We start from the raw sequence: 22,817 nt of genomic DNA on the forward strand, positions 1-22,817 counted from the left end.
ATTTATACTATATTAAGAATAAATAAAAGAATAAGTATTCATAAAGCACTTACTGTGATGGAAGGAATTTTCCAAATGTTGAATATACAAATATAAAATCAAAAATTGTCCCTGCCTCAAGTAGCTTACATTTTAATAGGGAAAAACAACACACATAGTGAAGTAGTAGTCAGGAAGGGGCACTCTGACCCTGGAAATTTTAGAGAGATGGTAAATGAGGCCATATATAGGAATATGACACATCCCTTTTAGGAAAAATGGTGGAGTCGAATTGACCATGATGCTGAAACTGCAGAAGGGTAGAGTATAGGAGAGAAGATCATATGGTTCATATCATGTCAATATTAAGTTTGTGTGAGAGTAAAAAGTGAAGTGAAATATGGTTGGAACAAGCCTGAAAGAGGCCAGATGAGTCAATCAGTGATCATGATAAGAGGATTTTGGAGTGGAAGGTCTAGAGTTGAAAAGGTGAAACCTAATGTAGAGTAGTCTCTGGTCCAAGTGGCATGATGATTAATACAACTATCAAAAACATCTCCAGGAAGATCTAAAGGAAGGCTACTGGCTCACTGGATAGACCCACTGCACAGGATTTAAGAAGAGAGATGAACATAAGTTGCATTGGATGATCTTCCATAACATTTATATGTTAGCATGGGACAGTCCTTTTGAAGGACTTCAAAATATGAAGTCCAGATAGAACTTAGTTCAATTTTTACCTCTGACGCTTACAAATAAGCAAGTGCCTGTGGACAAATCACTTAGCTTCTCTGGGACTCAGTGTTCTCATCTATAAAATGGGAGTAATAATATACTTCAGAGGACCATTGATTCTAAGAATGAAAGGAGACAATATATGTTAAGCACTTTGCAAATCCTAAAGCACTAAAGAAATGTCAGCTATTATTAACATTTTGGATCATATATAGTGTCCTAAAAATCTTAGAACAGTTTTAAACTTTAGTACCCTAGAACTACCCTAAGACTTTTGGGACACATTGTGCTGGTATATTATTATTGAAGAGATCACATATTCATATTGAAGTACAAAATGTTTAATGATGTTATTAATGATAATGAATAAGATTAATTGCTTACATTTTAGCCTTACAAAATGCTTTGTTCATAACAATTCCATGAAATAGGTAATGTATTTTTTCCATTTTATAGATGAGAAAACTGAGGCTTGGGCAAATGAAATGACATGATCAAGGTCTTCAACTATTGAGTAAAAATGCTGGAATTTTAAAGCAGATGATTGGAGACCAGGGATCTTTATACCATGTCATGCTGCCTAAACAAATATTCAGGTGTTTTGTTCATATTAGAACAGATAGAATATAGGGAGCTAATTTTAATTTACACCAATACTTTATAAAGTATATTTTCTTCAGTAACTTCCATCACACATTTTTAAAGCTACCATCTAAACAATTATCCTATTTAACTTCTGCCTACTTAGCCCATTAATGTTTGCTATTACTAAGTGTGCGTGTTTCTGTGGCAGCAAAACTCATAAAGTGTACCCGGAGACTAGAGTGATGGATTACATGTACATGCTGTGTCATATCCAATTAACTCAAATTGACTGTACACCTCATTATGCTGTTAGTGCATGGAAGATCAATAAATATGGAGAAAATCCAACCCATCCTTCTCCTTTCCCATCCAATTCTAGTAGGTCTGAGACAGATCATGCTACTATGATGTGTATACTGCTGCTAACGCGGGCAGGTGGTGCATAGACACCATTCAAACTTGGCCTATTCAATCCAAACTCCTCTAACTCTCCATTCATGCATAGCAAAACACCATCTGGTCCTATTTTGCCTCCAGCAATCACAGCTGACCAAAAACGATAATAACAGCTGTTGCAAAACAAAAGCCAAACAAAAAGGGGGGTAGGGGAGGGAAAGGTTAGAATGAAGTCCAGTGCTGAAAAATACTCCATGAAGGGAGAAATGGAAAAGAAACCATTCAGATGTCGAAAGCCCACTGAATGAGGCAGCAGAAGACTCCTGGTTAAACCTGAGATACAAATCCATCTGTCTAGAAAACCATCAAACTTCAATAGTTAGGTGGTAATATACTGTTGAAATTATACTGCATAAAGGCATTTAAGCTTTTGTTCTTTCACTTAGGAACTAATGACCCCATGTCAGCTAAAAATGAAAACTCCTTATGTTCTTTCATCATATGGCAGCATAGGTTAATGCAAGAGTAGAACAGAGTTAGCCAGAGTAATAAAATACCTTCCATGGAAGGAGAGAGGGGGGAAAGGGGGACTTATTAATGTCAGAAGAGAAAGCACCACTTAAGAGGTACAGAATTTCAATGTCACACTAATCAGACACTATGTCTTTCTCATGTCCATTTTTCATCATCATGATTTATTTCCAGTTATTTCTAACCTGTAACAAAAAGTGCACCAAGTTACTTAAGTAATAGGGATACGAACAGTCACACGTTTAAATTGAAATACAAGCTGTTTCACAATATGCTTTGGAGGATCTTGTGAAATATATTTTGGTAACAAGGTTGAGGATTATTTTTTCATGATTCAAGTCTTTGACATTTTAAATGTACAGTTCTGTCTTGTGATGAATGTATGTGTGTGTGTGCGCACATGCATGTGTGTATGCGTATGTGTGTGTGTGTGTGTGTGTGTGTAAGTGTATGCTGGAGTAATTAAACTATTTTTCTTGGAATTGGCTATTAGTAGTTTAGCAGCACTTAATCAAATGTGATAAAACCAAGATTTATAAAATCATTTAATGGATGTAATAACACCTGCTTATAACTGCAAACTGTTGAAAACAGACTTCACTTGCAATTAACTCTTATCACTAGTGACAATTTTTCCAAGCGATACTTCATGGGCTTTCAATATGACAATTACAGAACAATACACAATTACTGTCACATGTAGTTTAGCGATTAATTTTGAAGACATTTGTCTAAAGGTTTCAAAACAGAATATATAATGCTTCTCATTGTTATGTGATGCTGATTTCAATTCACAGAAAAAATTTACAACCATTTCTGTCTGTGAGATATCTATTGCCAGAAGATCTCTCTTTTGTGAAATAATCATTCCCTTATAGATGTTATTAGGTATGATTCTTAGACTGTTTCAACACCGATACCTGTCAACTAATACATCTTATGAAAAGCTTCAATTTAGACATACATTTTTTTACTGCAAGAAATCTATAAATTTATAATTAGAATCTCTTGCTGTTCAATATTTGTACATAATATGGGAGTACCAGAGGATTATGAAATATTGAAAGCTGAATTCATTATTAATAACTCATAACATACAGTAAATATTCTTTGAGCCACAACAGCAACTTTCAGGAATTCATACTCCATCATTTGTGTATATCTTTCTTACATATAATAGCTATGGACATCACCTCTCACATTCATTCTTTCCAGATTAGGATGCTGGTCAGGCTTGACACTTGCTGTTTTTAATTTTCATTTTATCATAAGCAGTTTAAGACTGTTGCCAGTGGTAATTTGCAATTTTTATCAAGACCTCTTCATTATAGCTTCTGACAGGACAGATGCTGTAATTAATCATGCAAGACAACTGGGGATAGTGGCCATACTGCTCTCATAGAAGAGCTTCTCCAGAGGGGGAAAAATGAGGGGGGTGGGGGCTAAGATGGGAGGTACAGAAAAAAATTATTTATATTCCAGAATAAACATTCACCAACCACATTTAAGCATGGAATACCAGAAATGCCAGCAAGTACTAATCCTATGACCTAAATACAACATGTCTTTTTTATGATTTTTAAACTGTATTTTATGCTTTTAAAAATATATAATGAAATGCAAGTTTTTTGGTGAAGCAATTTGAATTCTAGGCTAATTTTAACATTTTCTATTTAATATGGAAGATATACTTGAGTTCCAATAAAACTTAATGTGGTACCTTCGTACATACTAAATTTTAAAGACTCCAATTGAAATGTGACGTCTATTTTTTATTAGAAAAGTAAAAGATTCTTTCATCAAAACACAGTCTGAGTATTTTTTTTTTACTGAAATGTGTTTATTCTATAGCAAGATAAAAGCATTTTTTTAGTTAAGCAAAATACAAACAACTTAATTGCTGCTATCAACTCATAAAAAAGTATAAAATAGCATAAACACACAATAAGCAACGTAGCAACGAATGGTTTATGTTACCAGTGTTTACATTAAAGCCTCCTTTATGAAAATTTTACAACACGTGATAGGAAAACTTACAACATTTAAAGAAATTATTTACATTGATTATTCAGATGTAGAGCTTCTTTTAAATATTCTACTGGTATTACAGCATAATAAAAAAACTCTTGCATTTTTAAAATCTTAACTTTTGTAATAACTGTTTTCATTTAAGTGCATTTCCCTTTTAAAAATACAGTGTTTTATTTTTTGAAACTTTTCACTCAAAACACGGAATATAATATTCACATTTGTTTTCTAATTAGAATGGATATAATGGAATAACAGTGGTAATATATATTGTTACAACATATGCTGTGGTTTGAGGAAATCATGGATAAAAGAGAACATTTAATCACTCTCATTTGCTTTTCTGAACAGTTTTAAGAACAAAAATAATAGCTTTGGCAAAAGTCTGTGATTTACATTATTTTTCTCCATGACAAAAAATGCCATCAACTATTCACATCATACAATGTTTGTATGAAATTGAGTCTTCATTTTACAGGTAGTTACAACTGTGCTTTTAAGGGCTTCATGAGTTCAAACTGCCTTGAAGTGCATTCATTCATTCTTCGAGAAATAAGGACTATATAATATAACTCTGAAAGGCCAGTCTACAGTCATCATAATGTCCCATATTTATTAGACCATTGGATTCACATATTGTAGGTAAAGCTTGAATAAATTAAAAAGGCATCACATGAAAGCGCACAGCTTTTCTTTTCTTTAAAAACCAAATGATTTATAGTTAGCTAAAAGATGATACACAGCTACATTGTAGTTCTTTATTGCCTATCTGATAGACACTTCAGAGGACCATTGACCTGTTATGCACACCTGCATAACCACCATCAACAATTTACAGTTTCAGCCAAATATGGTTTACCTTACATCTTATCCTCCCAAACAAATGCAAATCAATTTTGCACTATTTATCTTCAGAAAATACTGACCTGTGACAATACTTGAGTCTGTGTCTGGGCCTGTATTTGTGACTGATGCTGCTGAGGTGCTGGCTGGGGACTTCCAATAGCAGGAATGGGTGAAGTTATCTGTGAAGCTACAGGGGAATGTTGCCGAGGAGAAGGCTGAGACTGGTGCTGCATGTGTTGCATTTGCTGCTGCTGTATTTGTTGCAACTGAATATGCTGCAGCTGCTGCTGCATTTGCTGTTGACTGATTTGCTGGATGTGTTGTTGCTGTTGCAAGTGTTGTTGCATGTGGTGTTGAAAATGCTGCTGTTGCATTTGCTGTTGTATTTGCTGATGCATTTGATGCTGATGCAATTGTTGCTGTTGCATCTGTTGCAGCTGCTGCTGTTGCAACTGTATCTGATGCTGCTGGGTTTGCACTGAGGGGCTCACTTGAGTTGAAGATGGTGTGGCAACCATGGTTGTTCCCATTGAGCTAATTAACGGTGCAGAAATGTTTGTTGGCATGTTGGCTGCGATGGTAACAGAAGCTACAATCTGATTCATTGGAAGTCGCATGGTTAAGGGGTTAGGAGCAATTGCCCTGGGAAGTGACTGTTGAAGAGTCTGAGGAGATGCTGACACTGGTGTATGTTGAGAAAGAGGAGTATTCAGGAGAAGGGAGGATGATAAATTAGTAGATGCCAGAGTCTGCTGTACAGAACGAATTGTCTGTGCTTCTGCCGATTCTGCAGCAGCCTGTATTTTCAAAAAAAAGTTTCAAAATTTAAAAAAATGAACACAAATTTAAGCATATCAAATCCTTGATGTATGTGTGTATCTATAGATAAATAGATAAGATATATAAACCAACTTTTCACTGAAGTGATTACGTACTTGAAAAATCTATTTTTTTTTATAATTCTGAAAACAATACACATCACCAAATAGCACAAAAATGTTCACTGGGATATTTAGTATGATATTAATAAAAACAACAATTGGATTTCTTAGATAATACAAGTTAAAAGACCTTAAAATCTTATTTTTCCCCTTTATCAAAACATCCCTGAAATTAATTAATAGATTGTCATGAAAGTTCTTTCTAGTTAATCTATTTAGACATAGAAGCGAACACTCAGCATCCACTGGATAATTTATTCCATCCAGATTTAGGGGTTAGAAATAGGGCATTTCTGAAAATTCATTTTGTGTCAATACCACGTAACCAACAATATATCATCTTCTACCATGTAAAACTTGGATTAGGTTATGTAGTTTTAATTCTTTACTCTTATTTTTTTTACATAATTCATGCTTAAGAAAAAGTATAGCTTTTATTATTTCCCTATCTCAGTTGGTAAATTACAAATTAACCTATTATCACCCACTATACCAGACACTAAACTTCCTTGCCTTCAAGGAACATATCAGGGGAGAAAACATGGATTCCTTTATGTTTGTAAATTCAAAATATGTATGTAAGTAAATCTAAAATATGCATAAATATGAGGTAATTTGGATAGGAGGGCACTAGCAACTATGATATAATAAAGCAAGGACTCATGTAAAAGATGGCATTTGAACTAAGCTTTAAAAAAAAGAATTCTAAGAGGTGGACATGAACAAATAGTGCATTGCAGGTATAGGAGACAGCCTTTGCAAAGGCGGAGAGACAAAAGATAGAATGCAGTAAGTATATTACAATAGGTAGGTCAATTTGGCTAGATTGTAGACTATATGAAGGGGAATAATTTTTAATAAATTTAGAAAAGTAGGCTGGAAGTAAATTAATCTAACAAAGAAACCTGATTTGATCCTAAATACAAGAGGGAGCCATCACACCATTTTATAAAAAGCAAGTAACATGATCAAGTCTTATATTAGGAATATTGTCTTTGGCAGTTGAGTGGAACATGGAATGGAGTGGAGAAAAGGCTTGAAACAAAGGGATCTATTAAAAAGCTATTGAAATAGTCCAGATTATAAGAGGGGAAGCTCTGAACTAGAGTGTAGTTCTCTGAGTGTAGAGAAGGAAATGAATGCCACACAACAAATATCTAAGTAAAAATTATCAGATACATGGGAGAAGTAAATGGGATCAAGAAGATTCTAAGATGGTAAACTTCAGTAAATGTAATGATAGTGGTATCCTTCACAGAAATAAGGAGAGTTTTAGAGGGAAGAGAATGACTTGTTTGGGGGCAGATTAAATTTGAAATGCCTAAAGAGCAATCAATGGCAAATATTAAATAGGCAGTCAGAGCTGAAGAACTAGAGCTCAAGAGAGAGAGAGTAGGGAAAGGCGTGAGAGATGAAGGAGAGAACACTTGAAACAACAGAAATGGGGAAATGTGATAATCAATTGAGGAAGAATAAAAAATAGTCTTGCTTTTGTGAGGGTTCCTCACATTGGTCCAAATTCCTCTATCATCCCTGAATGGTATGTGAAAAGAACAGTAGGAAGCAGATGGTAAAGATAATTCAGGGCTAAGCTTTTGAAAGACAGGAAATAAAAGAAACAGAATAAGGGTCATAAGATTCAGGAATGGAGAAAAGTATCAATCTGAATTAGTCAATTATAAGGTCAATGTTAAGAAAGACAGGTCTAAGTGACTCACTGAAAATTGTTGTCATTTTTTCAGTCATATATAACTCTGTGACCCTATTTGGGGTTTTCTTGGCAGAGATTATAGAGTGGTTTGACATTTCCTTCTCTAGTTCATTTGAGAGATGGGGGAAACTGAAGTAAACAGGGTTAAATGAGTTGCCCGGGGTCACTCAGCTAGGAAGTGTCTGAGGCCAGATTTGAACTCAGGAAAAAAAAAATCTTGACTCCAAGCCAGTACTCTATACAATGTATTACCTAGTTGCTCCACTGACAAATACAGGGGCTGAAAGATGTGTAGAATGTATTGATGACACCTCTTCCTGGGAGTTCAAGAATGCTATAGAAAAAGACAAGAAGTGTCCTTGTTGACTGTGGTTTGGAGTAGGTTTGCCAGCACTTAGAGTACTTAATATTAATAGAAGATATTTTACAAATGATATGGAAAGTCTTCAGGAGTTTGAGGACAAAAGACAAAGCAAGATTAAGGAAGAATGAAGTATAAGGAATTATAGATTACACTAAGAGAGGAGAATTTTGGAAATCTTGATTATGGAAACAAAATACTTGTGACTAACACTCAGATCAAGTAGCCAGATCATCTTTCTGAGTGAGGATGTAGGTCATGGGAGCAGAGGATAATAATGAATTTGGAGGTCAGGTGAGTGAGGTAATAACAATTTGTAAAACATGTCCTAAATTGTTTGTCTCAGTTCAAATAGTGTTCTAATGGATTATGCTCAAATATGTTAGAAGGTTTTGTTTGTTTTAAATGGAAAGGGGGCTGGTGATAGTAACAAGAGGCTAGAAAGTGCAAAAGAAGGAAATATATAAAAAAGACAGAAAGAAAAGAGGATCATTGTACTATTTTTTCAAAGTTAAAAAAATAATAACGATAACTAGAATTTATATAGTACTTACTACATAGCAAGAATTTGAATAAATACTGTCTTTTTTGATCACAGCAACTCTGAGAGATGGGTGTTATTATTATTATCCTCATTTTTAGATGAGGAAATTAATACAATCAGAGGTGAAATGGCTTGTCCAGATTACAGAGGTAGTAGTAAGTGTTTGAGTCTAGATTTGAACTTAGGGCTTCCCAACTCTAAGCCTGATATTCTATCCACTGCAGTACCTACCTTCCCCAGAAAAAAAAAAAAACGGAGAATAAGAAAAGGATACAGAAAAGCCAGACTTTTAGAAAATTGATATGTGGGATTTATTATATAATTTCAAAAAGAAATGCAAACTATATGTGATATAACTGTCAGATTCATAAGCAACTCTTTTGTTTTTATCTGTATATAAAAATACTCATATTTGTTGATATTTGTCATGCTAAAAATAACCTACAAGATTACTTTTTTATTAAAAAAAAAAAAAGATTGGAAAAGTAAAAAGAATGATCTGGGCGCCAGTGGTTAACTCTTCTAGCATTCAAATAGGACAATAAATGTTCTTTATCTAGAATTCACAAATCTTAGAGTTGGAAGGAAGCTAGTAGTTGATGTGGTCCATCTCCATAAATTGTAGAGAAATCCCTTTCACCATACCCTTAAGAAATGAATATCCAGTCTATACTTGAACATTTTCAGCAATGCACAATTCATTGTTTCACAATTGAATTCCTTATGGAGACAACTCTAATTGTTTTCTTAAGTGGGATAGTTATTTTGTATTTAATTTTCTTCTTTCATGTTATTCCTTTCTGGCAACTCCAATACAATGTAAGCTCTTTGAGGATAAAGATCACTTTGTTCTTATCTTTGCTTCCCTAGCACATGACCCAGATGCTCAAGGAATAACTACAGAGTCAAAATAGACTTCCACATAAGGCCCCAACTATTTGGTCCATGCAGATCCACAATTTCTTTAAGTTACAAAAATAAATCTACTCCCTCTTCTATCTTACAGTTCTTCCAATGAGCTACTTCATTCTCCTGAGGCTCACTACTTGAGGTGATTCAATTTTTTCTCCTATGATTTCCAGACCTAGAATATCCATCCTCCTTTTAAATTTTTTTTAAATTTTAAATTTAATTTTATTAATTAACTTTAATTTTATTTAATTATTCATATATACACATGATTATTTAATTAACAAATAATAACTCTAATTAATTAATAAATATTATATTACATGTATGCTTATATAATTAATTAATTTTAAATTTTAAAATAGGGGGATTCCAAGACTTGTATAAAATATATGGGATGTTGTCCAATCAGTACAAAGACACCATTAGATTCTCTAATCTAAATACTGTGCTTTAAAAAATATATATAACCCATCAGATAGTTCATCAGTCCACATCATATTGTTGACTCATATTGAGCTGGTGGTCAACTAAATTTTTCTCCTGGATAAGTGCTGTTATTTCAAGCTTCCCCATTTTAAAATTGTACAATTTATTTTTCATCCAAACACAAAACATTTAGCTCTACTAAATTTCATCTTGTTGATTTCAGCTTCTTTTTAACCTATCAAAACTATTGGATGGACAGTAGGTCAAACTCAGTATGATGATTGCTATGTTCCTATAAGAAAGCTAATTTTCACTTTCAATCAAGTGTATTCCACTTTTTATATTCATTTACTAATGATCCATAAAAATTGCAACTGCTTTATTATATATCTTTATTTTGTTTTCTTGTTTTCCTGTTGATTTTTTAATCGATATATACATAAAATCTAAGAGCTTGTATATAATTGTCACTTTTGATTAATTAATATCTCTGAGATCACAGTACATCATCAAATTGATCTAAATCCAAGTAAGATTTTTCTCCTCCACAATTTACATGGACAATGTTTGTATTTCATTCTATTCTGTATGGTAATTGTATAATAGCAAATATTAAAATATTACATATAATATGTCAACTATAAATTTAGTATATTAACTATGGTATATTTACTATATGGCATAACATATTTGTATATATACTCTATATCCACACTAGAAGATAAGCTCTCCAATAATCAAAGTCATGTTTTCATTATGGGAGTTGTGAATAATGAAGAACTTTGGAGATAAGGGGAATTAAAGTATATTAACATATATGTTTAAGTTTGCTAGAATAAGGGCAGAGATCTGAGGGGAGAAAAAAACTGAAAGTCTCATAGGTACAAAATAGGTCCTTAATAACTATGTATTATCCACTTAGCTAAAGAGCAATTTCCAAATTATACTTGTATATTAAATAGTGGATAGCATTATAGGCTTAGAGTTTAGAGTAAGGTTCAAACCTGTTTCTGACTTGCTGTGTGACCTTGGACAAGTAACTTAACTTCTATGTATTTGGAGCAATGTCCTATGACTTAACTACTAAGTCGGAGATGGGTTCATTTCTGTATTTCACATATTCCAGTTGATTTTAATATTGATGTGTATACACACATATAGAAATATAGATATAGATCATTTCCTTACATTAAAGATACAGTATCACTTTTCTGATTCCAGAATAATAATTTAAAAGCAGAACTGATCTACCTCAATGGTAAGTTAAAAACCTCCTAATTCAAAAGAATATGATCAGAACTGAAAGGGATCTGATATGTCTGACAGTTTACATTTTTTGAGGAAATGGTTATCCTGGATTTGCATGACTTGCTCAGTGTCACTAACATAGTCTTATCGTCTAAGATCTGAATCCAAGGTTCTCTGATTCCAAGTCAGCAATCTTTCAATACATCCCAATGCTTTCTTAATATGAATGATCCCATGATTAATACATTTAGAGGTTTATTTTGTATCTTCATATATAGGCATCTCCCATCTTTTTCTGCTTTGTATATAATACATTCAATTATTTTTGTTTACTTGCTCTTCATTCCTCAGTCCTCCTCTTTAATTTTTCTTTCCATAATTTCTGCTAATTTTTGAACATAAAGCAAAGAACTTATATAGTCAGAATGTCTATAGATGTCTTAACAATTCTATTAAAGATTTTGAAATTTCTTTTTTAAAGTCCTCCATACTGACATAGTAAATGCTTTTTACAGCTTTCCAACGAAGTGTGAAGTGCTCTGAGAATGCTTGACAAAGTTAAAACTTAAGAACATCTATCACACTGCTGTGTGGCCTTTATTTGTTCTGATACCAAGCAGCTACAATTTAACTTTAAACAGAAGAGGTAAAAATAGAGAACATTTGAAATTAACCTTTTAAAATATGCTTTTCATTGACATAAACACAATCACAAATTTATACTGAGAATAGTAGTTTGAGGCAGTTTCTAAGGTCAATAGAATGATTCTGAATCTTTTGTTAAGAAAAATTATTCAAAAGAAATAAATCATTAGAGGAAATTTAATTAGAAATCTTTTAAGAGCCCTAAATCAGTTAAATCATATCCCCCTAGCCTCTTCTAAATTCTAACAAAGCATCAAAATTACTATTAACTAAATCTTTAATAAATATTATCACTAATGCTTAAGCTTTAGGTCAAATTTATAATTCATGATCATTGTAATTTTATGTCAAGTATGCATTATAACACAATAGATTAAGAAATGACTTTGACATCAGAAGCAACCTGGATTCAAACCTGATCTCTGACATAAATTGGCTATGTGATCCTGGGTAAGGGAATTAATTTTTCAGTGCCCCAAGCAAGTCTCTAAGACTATAAGTCTAAGAGCAATTGCCAATTTACAGTGGTAGAGCAAATATGATAATTAAGAATTCCCAATAAGAAGGAAATTACAGGTGAAGTACCCCCCCCTAAAAAAAAAAAAGAATGGGGAAAGAAAGATAAGGAAATAGGGAAAAGGGTGAAATAGAAGGTTTAGGAAGGGAAAGTGAGGGAGAAAAAGAGGGAAGCAGAGGGAGGGAGGGAAAAGAAAGGAGGGAAAAGTGTAGATGAAAGAGAAAAGGGGAGGGAGATGGAAAAGGAGGGAGAAGAGGGTGAGGGAGAAAGAGAGAAGATTGCAATAGCTATAGGATTGGCTAGCCTTGGATTCCATAAGACCAAGAACTCTCCATAAGAGAGTTCAAATCCTGTCTGCCACATAGTAGATATGTGACCCTGGACAAGTCATTTGAGCTCTTGGTACCCTAGGCAGCTGACAAATTTTAAAAGAGTTGCTAATCTGCAGCTCTGTAGTTTTCACAATGGAAATTATTTACATACATGATACCAAAGGGCTAGAACAAAGAAAAAAAAAAAAGACAAACACCCACATCCTTTATAATTTATTGGATCTTTTCATACATACAACAGAAGGAGCATACTTGTTATCATTTTGTAGCACCTTGTACAATATTCTACTATTTTTTTAGTCATTGTATTATTTAGTAGAAAGATTACTTGTCTTAAGGTCAGAAGACCTGTGGTCAAGTTCTCTCTCTGACACTTACTAATATTAAGACTATATCTTAATCGTTGACCTCTGAGCATCAGTTTCTTCATCTGTAAAACGGGGATAATAATTCTTACACTAGCAAACTCAGAAGGTTATTTTGAGAAAAGTGCTTTGTGAACCATAAAGTGCTATATAAATGTGAGCTATTATTATGGTAGTTTATCATAGTTTTATCTTTGCTTTTATGACATATTGTAGGTCACATTTATGATTTATTTGATGTCAAGTCCTTGGTCAGGAGCACAATCCCAAATTAATAACATTGCTCCTATGGGAAATTACAATCCACTTCGTGTTGATCTGCTTTATGATACCATTTCCAGGAAACAGAGCCTGCTTGTATATGGATACTTGTAGTTAAAAATGAGGGTCTTTACATGGATTCAGTCTTCCCATTGCTTTAGCAAGGGCATTTTGTTTCCCTCTGACAGAAAGAAAAAATTTTCAAGTAGTCATTTTTCTGAAATGATTTTCTGAATTTGAGTATATATTCAAACATAGAGAAATAAAACATGTACACATGTATTTATGTACTTGTACACATGAATGTAGAATATGGAGATATATATATTTATGTGTACATATACACATTTGTGCTAATCAGTGTAACTGTTTATCAAATCTTGGGGGAGAGTTACTTTTAAATGTAAGATATTAGAGAACTGCTTTCAATATTATAACTTAAAACAATCACTTGAATCAGTCCCCTTACCTTGGAAACGAGACTTGCTCGATAAGCAGCAAGTGCCTTTAGGTATTCTTTCTTGGCAGCCTCAGTTTTTCTTTTATATACCTATTAAAACACAACAATGAATTTTACCTTTAGCATCTCAATTCTGCACTAAAATAGAAAAATTAGGCCACAATAAAAAGTACATAAAGAATTAATCTCTATGGTTTTGATTTTAAAATGTTAGAAAAGACAACCTACCCAAACATGGATATATTCTCCATTATTGCAAAAGGAGAAAAGATTATTAGGTTTCTAAGTTTAAAGAGTACGTACATGTGTGTGTGTGTGTGTGTGTGTGTGTGTGTGTGTGTGATTTTGTCCATACTGCTATCTTTTCTAGTTCTATTTCACAAATATTCCAAGGCAATAAATCTAATAAAGAACTGCATACAAATAATTTCACTAGCTATTTTTCTTCATCAATATTTTTCTTCCCTTTATATTTGTTTCCAAAAATCTTTCTTACCTATTCCAAATCAAATTGTAAACTGAACAGAAAGAACATAAAGGAAATGAAGGAAAATGAAAAATTATTTGAGGCGATTTCAATCTTGATTTTCTTTGGGAAGGATTGTAAATAGGATTTGAAGAAATAGGGGAAGAAATGAAGTGATGTTTCATAAGGGTGGCTATTGAGCTATGCATATAAAACTCCATAATATTCAATGTACATGCACTTTAGAAAATCAAAATGTCAATGTTTATTCTAGAGTCCTTCTATACAGCTAAAGATATTATTGTACTCCCACCTAAACTGTTCAAGTTAGGTACAATAGTTTGAAAGCTTTTGAGATTTACTTAGAATTATAAGAACCAGAACCAATAATCTAGGGAAATTGCTTTTTATTTTGGCTAACAGGCAAAAATCATCCATTATTCTTCCCTATTCTAATCAAACAAGTTTTACATATTACATTTATGTTTTATAAATGAAAATTAAAAATTTTCCACTCTTCATTTCAGAAACAATGATTCCAGTTTATCCCTAATAGGGATCTATACTTCATCAATATATAAGCATTAACCCTTAATAATGCTAATTGGAGTTTCATGCATGTCTTAAGAGAAGACAGAAATCCAAGGATTTCATTCATTTCTCTGTTTGTATATAAGAGGAATATGACCATGAAGGGGAGAATAAACCCCTAAGGAAGTATTTCCCACCGGCATAGCTAATCTTTGAAAGCCTATCATATAGTGGAGCTCTAAAATGAACTTAGAATACAATTTCAAATGCCTGGCTACTATAATGAGACATGCAGAGTTAGCTTCAAAGTTTGGAAACCAACCAGGGCAGTACAAAGGTTCAGAAAGATGATCAATGAAAAGGCAAGCATGATGTACCTAAGCTTTTTCTAGTGTAACTTTCAACAAAGTAAAAAACCACATTATTTAAAAAGAAAAGGTTATTATAAAAAGTTGGTGCTTGCAGGCCACTGAAGATCTCTTCCACTCTTACCTTCATTGAGTTCTACACATTCATCCTTGAAGTTAACAGAAAAAAAATCTATATTGCTCAAAGAACAGTAGGATGATTTTCCCCCTCACACACAAAGACTATCATAAGAAGCAATCATATTGTCATAAATTATTTACTTGGAAAGATAATGACTTTGTTAAATATAGTATTCATCTTCAGTATTTTGACAGGGTTGGGCTGTGCATACTATCACATCTAAACATAAACACATGATATAAACATGGATTCATACCAGGAGCTTTAATTCTTTTCAATGAGATAGCTTTCATTACCTGCTTTTGTTCTTCACCCAGGCTGTCCCACATTGATGCTACTATTTTTGAAACCTCTCCAAAGGTTGCATTGGGGTTTTGACCTTTAATTGCAGCTTGTGTGTCTCTGAAGAATAGGGCATATGCTGACACTGGTTTCTGTGGCTCATTGGGATCTTTCTTTTTCTTTTTCTTTGGAGTTTTGGGCTTCTTGCCAGAATCTGGAGCAGCTCTTTTCTCTCCAATGGCCTACAAAGCATTCAAAAAAAAATAATGCTTAAAATATATTCACATGGATTGCAGCAAAATTTAGGCCTACAATTGTCCTTTTGAGGTTATAGTAAATCATCAACAGATGAACCACTGTGAACAAGGGAAAATATGTTTATCTAAAATTACATAGTGTCAAGTAACACTTATAGATGAGATCCAAATTTAGAAATATATATCCTTAAGAACCATCATAATAAAATATACACAATATCCCATATGATATTGTGCATGCAACATATGCACTATATATGAATGCATAGTATGTTTTGCTAACATTAGGCTTTAGTAGAAAAAGTTTAATGATTTTTAAAATCCATTATTTTAAACAACTACATCATTAGTTTGTATGTAATGATGTTGAAAAATGTAATTGTTGAGACTGATTTCATGAGAATGTCACTTTGCCAATGGGCCTCTCTAAATCTAAGTGTATATTACCTGTAATAAAAAAAAAAAAACCTTTCACAATGAGTTAAAGGTCATCTTTTATTTCTAGAAAAATATTACCTTTTTAAAGAATATTGCAAGTAATGTGAAAATGTCAAAACTACTTTAAATAAAACAAGAAAGAGAAATGATATTCTCTATAAAATTAAAAACCTATAAAAATTAATAGTTGACACAATTAAAAAAAGATTAAAGATACTTATTGTATGATAAGTGATCCCTAGAATATGAATTCCATCATCAAAATTTTCATTTTCACTACTCATTTTCATTCCCACAGTATGAAGCTTTAAAAGTTTCAAGGGCATTTATTAAACCATTACAACACCTTAAATTAATAGAACATCCCTTACCAAATCCACATACTCCACACACCTCAAAGCCTTTTGCATATGATTTCATTTCCTTTATTCATATAATGTCCCTGTCAGAAGGCAGCTTTTTATCAACTGTTTTATTCACTAAACTATGCTTCCTCCTCTACTGATCCCATTAGTTGCACTGAAGATCTGTAAAAGCCTGAAAGAAGCTTTGTAAAAAGCCAAATTTTGGTAAAATAAAAATTAACTCTAGCTGAGGTCAGTATGGGATCAGAGATTAAAGATCTGTCTTAGATCTCCACCACTAATCATTCAGTTCACTACATTTCAGATCTTCCCAGAGAATCATTATCTTCTGAATGAAAATCATTTGGAATATTTCCCAATTACTAAAGTCCTAAGGAGACAAAGTAGCATTAACTTTTTTTTTTTTTGAGAACTCCAACACTGTGATAAGAAACCAGTTAAAGATACATGGACTCAGCATGAAATTATTCCCAGATAAGCCCAATCTTTATGAGTTGAGCTACTAACTTACAATGAGACTCATTTTATAAAAGCAACTCCCATGCTGTATATGTTCCTTTAAAATAATAACTCTTGTTTAAAACACAGAAATACAGAAATTTCTGAAGGCCTTTGTTTCTCCTCATGTTGTCTTTAATATTCTTAGAAGGGAAAAAAGCTTCTCAAAAAATGAGGAGATAGCCTTCATTTCTGAGCAATGAATTTGAATTTACAAAAGGGTAATAATAAACGAGATGAAACTAGGTTTAAAAAAAAAAAACAATTCTCTTCAAGAGAAGACTATTTTCCTGAAAAACAAATTTGATGCAATATCTAGTATTAAGGCTAACAATAACCTAAGCAACATCACTCCCCCAAAAAGGAGTCTTCCAATCCAAGTTATTTGGAACCATGGTCTAAATGGGTTAATATTTGATGTTTTAAAAATTGAACAGATGAATGTTGATTATCTTTGGCATTATATATAGGTGATAACTCTGAAGAGTTTGGGACCAAAGGACAGATATCCCTTTTCAGTTCTGGAAGTCCAGACCTGAAACTATGCTGACTTGATTGGTGAAAGCCAAATATAGTTCACTATATCTATATGGCTCTAGTCATGCTTCACCTCATGCCCTAACAATCATCTCTCCTAATGTTCTGCTACCCATTATGCATATTCCCTGCACTCTCACTTCCTAAAGCATCCATCCTGATTTCTAATTATGGAACCATATTCACAATAATACTACCACTTGGTCTAGAAAAGGCATGTCTATCTACTCCTTTAAAATCCTATTCACTATTTCTATGAATTTTCCAAAACAAAATATCCCCACTACTTCTCTGTATCTGTCTCTTCCATAATAATGACACTCTTTGAGGGCAGGGATTGATTCTGTATTTGAATCTCCAGGTTTGAAAGCAGCATTTGGTACTTAATAGGTATTTTCCCCCTTTATTCAAATTGTTTATTTAAACAAATATTCAGTCAGTCTGTCATTCAACAAACTAGATCCTAAAGAAGAGACATTTGAAGGTGAGTGTGGAGCACTGTACCTAATGTCTGATTTGGTTGATAAGTTGATTGGTTTTGCTTAACTTGTTTTTTTTTCCTCCTTTAAATTTGTTGTTGTTATGATCCTTTTATTGCTGTTTTAAGATATCAGGTTTAAGTGATAGAAATAGAAGGAAGAAGGGTTACATTGGGAAATGCAGGTGAATTTAAAAAAAGAAAATGTTATATATATTTAAGTTTTACTGCAACATTAAGTTTCAATAGCTTAACTTCATTAAGACTTTTGGGATACCTTGTATAAGTGATACTTGCAATAAGAATAAAAGTGTTAAAATGCTATTTAGTAAGTGAAAAATTTCCCCCTCCAAAAAAAGCACATCAAATGCATTGTTTAGTTCTTTAAATGCTTATAGTAGTAAAAAAAAATTTAGATTGACACACCCAGAACTGAAACTAATCAAATATTATCTGTTGTTGTTCAGTCATATTTCAGTAGTGACAAACTCTCAGTTTTTCTTGGCAAAGATAGAGTGGTTTTCTAGTGCCTTTCCCAGCTCATTTACAGATGAGGAAACTGAGGCAAACAGGATTAAGTGACTTACCCAGTGTCACACAGCTAATAAATTTTTGAGGCTGGATTTGTACTTATATAGTTGAGTCTTCTTGACTCAAGGTCAATTTCCTTTTATCCACTGTGTCACCTACCTACCTCCCAAAATGTTATCTAGAACAGGTCTTTCATTTTATATTTGGGAAAGCTAAAGCTTTTTTTCATAACTAGCTGATGCCAAGGCCCAGAGTGAAAGCATGATTTCCTGATTCCCTGTCCAGGGGTGTTTTTCCTCAAAACTTAAAAAAAATGCAAATTCATATAACTTTCTATGTCCATTGTTCCATTATAGGTGTTAACCTCTCTACCACAGATAACATGCAGTTCCACAAGATAACATCAAGAATGGAATTCATTTTCTATAAAAACTATATGTGGATGATCAATGATGCCAATTGAACACCATCATCAATTAAATGATAAACCATAACCAAGAGAGTAATGCCAAACTTACTCTGTTTGACTCATCTGCATCCTCTTCATTGATAGAGCTTGATGGGGAAGGAGTTGCTGATTTGCTTGCAGGAGGTGAAGGAGATGTGTGAGGCATAGTGGCACCCCCTAAATTTAATCCCAGCTGGGCACTGAGTTGAGATTGGTTAATGGTTGTGAGCTGGGCAGCAGGCATAATTCCAGAACGAGCAGCATCCGTCATATGAACAATAGACCTCATGATCAAGGAGTGATCTTGGCGATATGGAGACACCTGTGTGTGACCATGATCCTATAAGGAAGGAGCAAATAAAAGCATATTAAATTTCTGCAAATATCCAACTATTTTCTATATTAGAAGCTTTCTCAATTCTGAATTCTTGAACAAGTTTTTACCTGTTCCCATATGCTTTTAAATCTGTTTTAAAACAATTAAGTATAAAGATATGTTACTAGATCTGAAATAATGTGCAAATACAAAAGGATAAAGAAGCTCGGTCTCATTTAATTAAGGAACTACCTACATTGCTTATGGGAACAAGTCCTTTTATTTCCCCCAAAAAAGTAAAGTACTAGATCATAAATGAATTTCTGCCCAATTTCCTTAGGGAGTAGGCAGTCTTAAAAAAAAAAACAAAAACAACAAAAAAAAAAAACACCAGACATCTATAAAGAAATAGTTCTGAACAATGAAAGACTTGAAGTTCTTGCCTTGATTTGAGGTGATCCTCAATGCAATTTTGTAGGGGGAAAAAAATTAACATTGAAGGCCTTCAATAGCAGCAGCCAGACCAGGTAAAGCCACAGTTCACAAAAAGTATCAATTCATGTGAATATATAGTTCAAAAGTCTTGAAAGGATGAAGGAAATGTCACTTGCTGTAAAGATAGTGGGATGCATCTTCCTCCATAATGGATAGCTTTGGAGATCCTAGTAGGATCTTTTATATATGGCACTCACTAGAATGTTTAATCCTGCTTTGATCCTGGGTTACATTTAATACCAGAATTGTAAATTCATGCAATGTCTTATCCCGTGATTAAAGAATTAGAGCTGGAAAAGGCCTTAAAAGGCATCTAGTACAAACCCTGTCATTTTGCACAGAAGGAAATTAGGAAATTGAGAGCTATATGGTTAAGAGACTTACTTATTTAAAGCCATGCAAATGATTAATGATGGAGGCAGAATTTAAAATCAGGTCTTCCAACTCAAAACCTAGTACTGATGCTGTCTCTTCATATTACCCAAGGGGGATACCAGCCTGTGGTTAACCAAATAGAGGCCACCCTTGATAACTTGGAGCTTTAGAACAGTTCAGTCACCACTTATGAATCTGCTTCTCCATTTTTTCCCATTCCTTGTATATATCCACCTGAGACTGACTCATTATTCGGCTGTACTACTCAAAACCATTATTATGACTTCATTATGCTACTCATAAACACTCTAGCAGGCAGCTTGCTAGTATTCTGCTCTTATTGGCAAGCTCTTAATTCTTCAGCATGCCTATCACGTCAATAATAACTTTTAAAACCAATTTGGTCCTCTAATTTATTGAGACTATTAAAACAGGGCTGTTCAAGGAAATATATAAAACTAGGCTCAAAACAGGATCATAAGCATATATTAAGAATCACTACAGTCCCATTGGATCCCATCCTACACAGTAAGTTCCATCATTTATAGTCACTGCAAAACATCAAACTATCTGCACAAATATTGTGTAGCTGGCTAATTATCTCCTTTCCATTAATACTGGCAAATGTGCAAGGGGTTTTATATCTATTAAATTGTTGATAAGTCTTTTCCATTTTTACTTCTTGTCTACATATAACATTTGACAGCATTACTATAATCCAGATCAGACTATAATTTAATATGAGTAAATTAACATCAATCTCAAGTAAAATAATAGTAGGTAGAAGGAACATGCTAACAATATAAATTAAAGTGATCATTTATTAATAACAATAACAACAGTAGCTAATGTTAATCAAGGCATGCAAAATATTTCATGTATTATTTCATTGAATTTTCATGACAATCTAGTAAGAGAGGAAAATTGACTCATATGTCATAATGATTCATACCATCATTGATCTAGGGTGATAAGATCCATTAGAAATCAAATAGTAACCTGGCCACATTTATACAATAAATCAAAATCAGAAGAGGGATTTGAATCTTCTGACTCTTTTCATCACCTAGTGAAGATCTGCATACTCATATAATTTAGTAAGGATCAAAGGCAAGATTCAAATCCCAATTCTATAACAAAGTATAATGACATCAGAAGGTAAAGTCTAGAGATGCATAAGTTACATCAGTTTTCCACAGCATATTGTTCTGGGCCATAAAAAGGGTCTCATTATAAAAAACATCTGAAAATTATTTATATTTAGCTTGCAAAGCAAATTAAACTGCCAATTTTAAAAAAGAGGGTATGTTGTAAAAGTGTGCATGGTGTTACCAATCTCACTAAGTTTACTCTCCTCTTAGCTCCATGCATTCTGATCTTCCTTTGCATATTGTAGTATTTTAATTTATTGAATTAAAACTAATTTTACCCTAAAAGCAAATATAATCTCTTCTTATATTCAAAACTTTTTAAAGTTCAATTTGAATATGAAAATAATTATTCAAATTATTCACCAGGAGTCCTCAGGTTCTTTAGTTAATAAAAGATGGTGAATTTATACAGAAAATTAACAAATTCCTTATGTATCACTTTTCCATAGTGGGATTCTTTCCTATCAGAGTTCATCTAATTATATCATTGTTATAAATCCAAATTCAGAATAAAAATAGATTAAATTAGAATATCAAGGCCCAATTTCCATTACATTATATTTTTCAACCTAGAAAATTTTATTATCTAAAATCATGCCTATAAAAGTAAATGAGAATTTAAATACCCTTCTCATTCTTCAAAGTTTAGAGAGCAAAATGACTTCAGACATGCATTGATTTCCCATATGAAAAGTAAAATTATTCTTATATACTTATTTAAACAATCTATATAATCTTTCTCAATTAATCTCCTTGTGCTAATCAGACAAGATGATGAATCAAGTCAACTCAAAACAAGCCAATTTTAAGGAAACAATGAATTCTTTTTCTCCAAGTACTTTTGCACATAGAATCTTTCTTAAAAGGGAACAGAATTTTCTTTATTATTGTATTACAATTTTCAAAAGAAATAAAATTTTATGTATATCTTTTATTTTTACATTAACTTCATTTCTGGATGTATCCCTCCCATCTTCCCTGTAGAATGAGTAATCCTTCCCTTGTAACAAAGAATAAAAAGAGAGGGAAGGAAAGCAATTCAACAAAACTAAACAACTTAGCCAAGTTTAAATGTACAATGGTCCACACTCATAAAAATCACACTCAGAGAAAGGAAAAAGGCTTAGTTTCCCAATCTCTTCTCCAGGGCCATATTTAGTCATTTTGATTATGACAGATCTGGTATAATTTTTCAATTACTATTGTTCCTAAGATTCATAAGGTTTAATCTTGTATATTATTCTCCTAATCCTGTTTACTTCCCTTTGCATCAATTTTTTTAAAATCTTTCTATGCCTCTTTAAAGTGATCATATTCATGGCTAATCTGGAAATTTA

At 32.9% G+C, this 22,817-nt stretch overlaps 1 protein-coding gene across 2 annotated transcripts in view; it reads right to left on the reverse strand.

Annotated features, from left to right (window-relative positions):
- Window positions 1–2,350: 2,350 nt before the first annotated feature.
- Window positions 2,351–22,817, reverse strand: part of TOX3 (TOX high mobility group box family member 3) — a 123,475-nt gene continuing 103,008 nt past the window's right edge. For both annotated transcript variants that reach the window (XM_031954489.1, XM_003757243.2), the window contains exons 4-7: window positions 19,214–19,483; window positions 15,606–15,833; window positions 13,833–13,913; window positions 2,351–5,897 (exon numbers count right to left, since the gene is read on the reverse strand). In XM_031954489.1, the coding sequence (XP_031810349.1) occupies window positions 5,166–5,897; window positions 13,833–13,913; window positions 15,606–15,833; window positions 19,214–19,483 (1,311 nt within the window). In that variant the 3' untranslated portion in view covers window positions 2,351–5,165. The remainder of the gene's footprint in view (window positions 5,898–13,832; window positions 13,914–15,605; window positions 15,834–19,213; window positions 19,484–22,817) is intronic.

Source organism: Sarcophilus harrisii, chromosome 2 (assembly GCF_902635505.1).
Source record: "Sarcophilus harrisii chromosome 2, mSarHar1.11, whole genome shotgun sequence".
Classification (NCBI taxonomy): domain Eukaryota; kingdom Metazoa; phylum Chordata; class Mammalia; order Dasyuromorphia; family Dasyuridae; genus Sarcophilus; species Sarcophilus harrisii.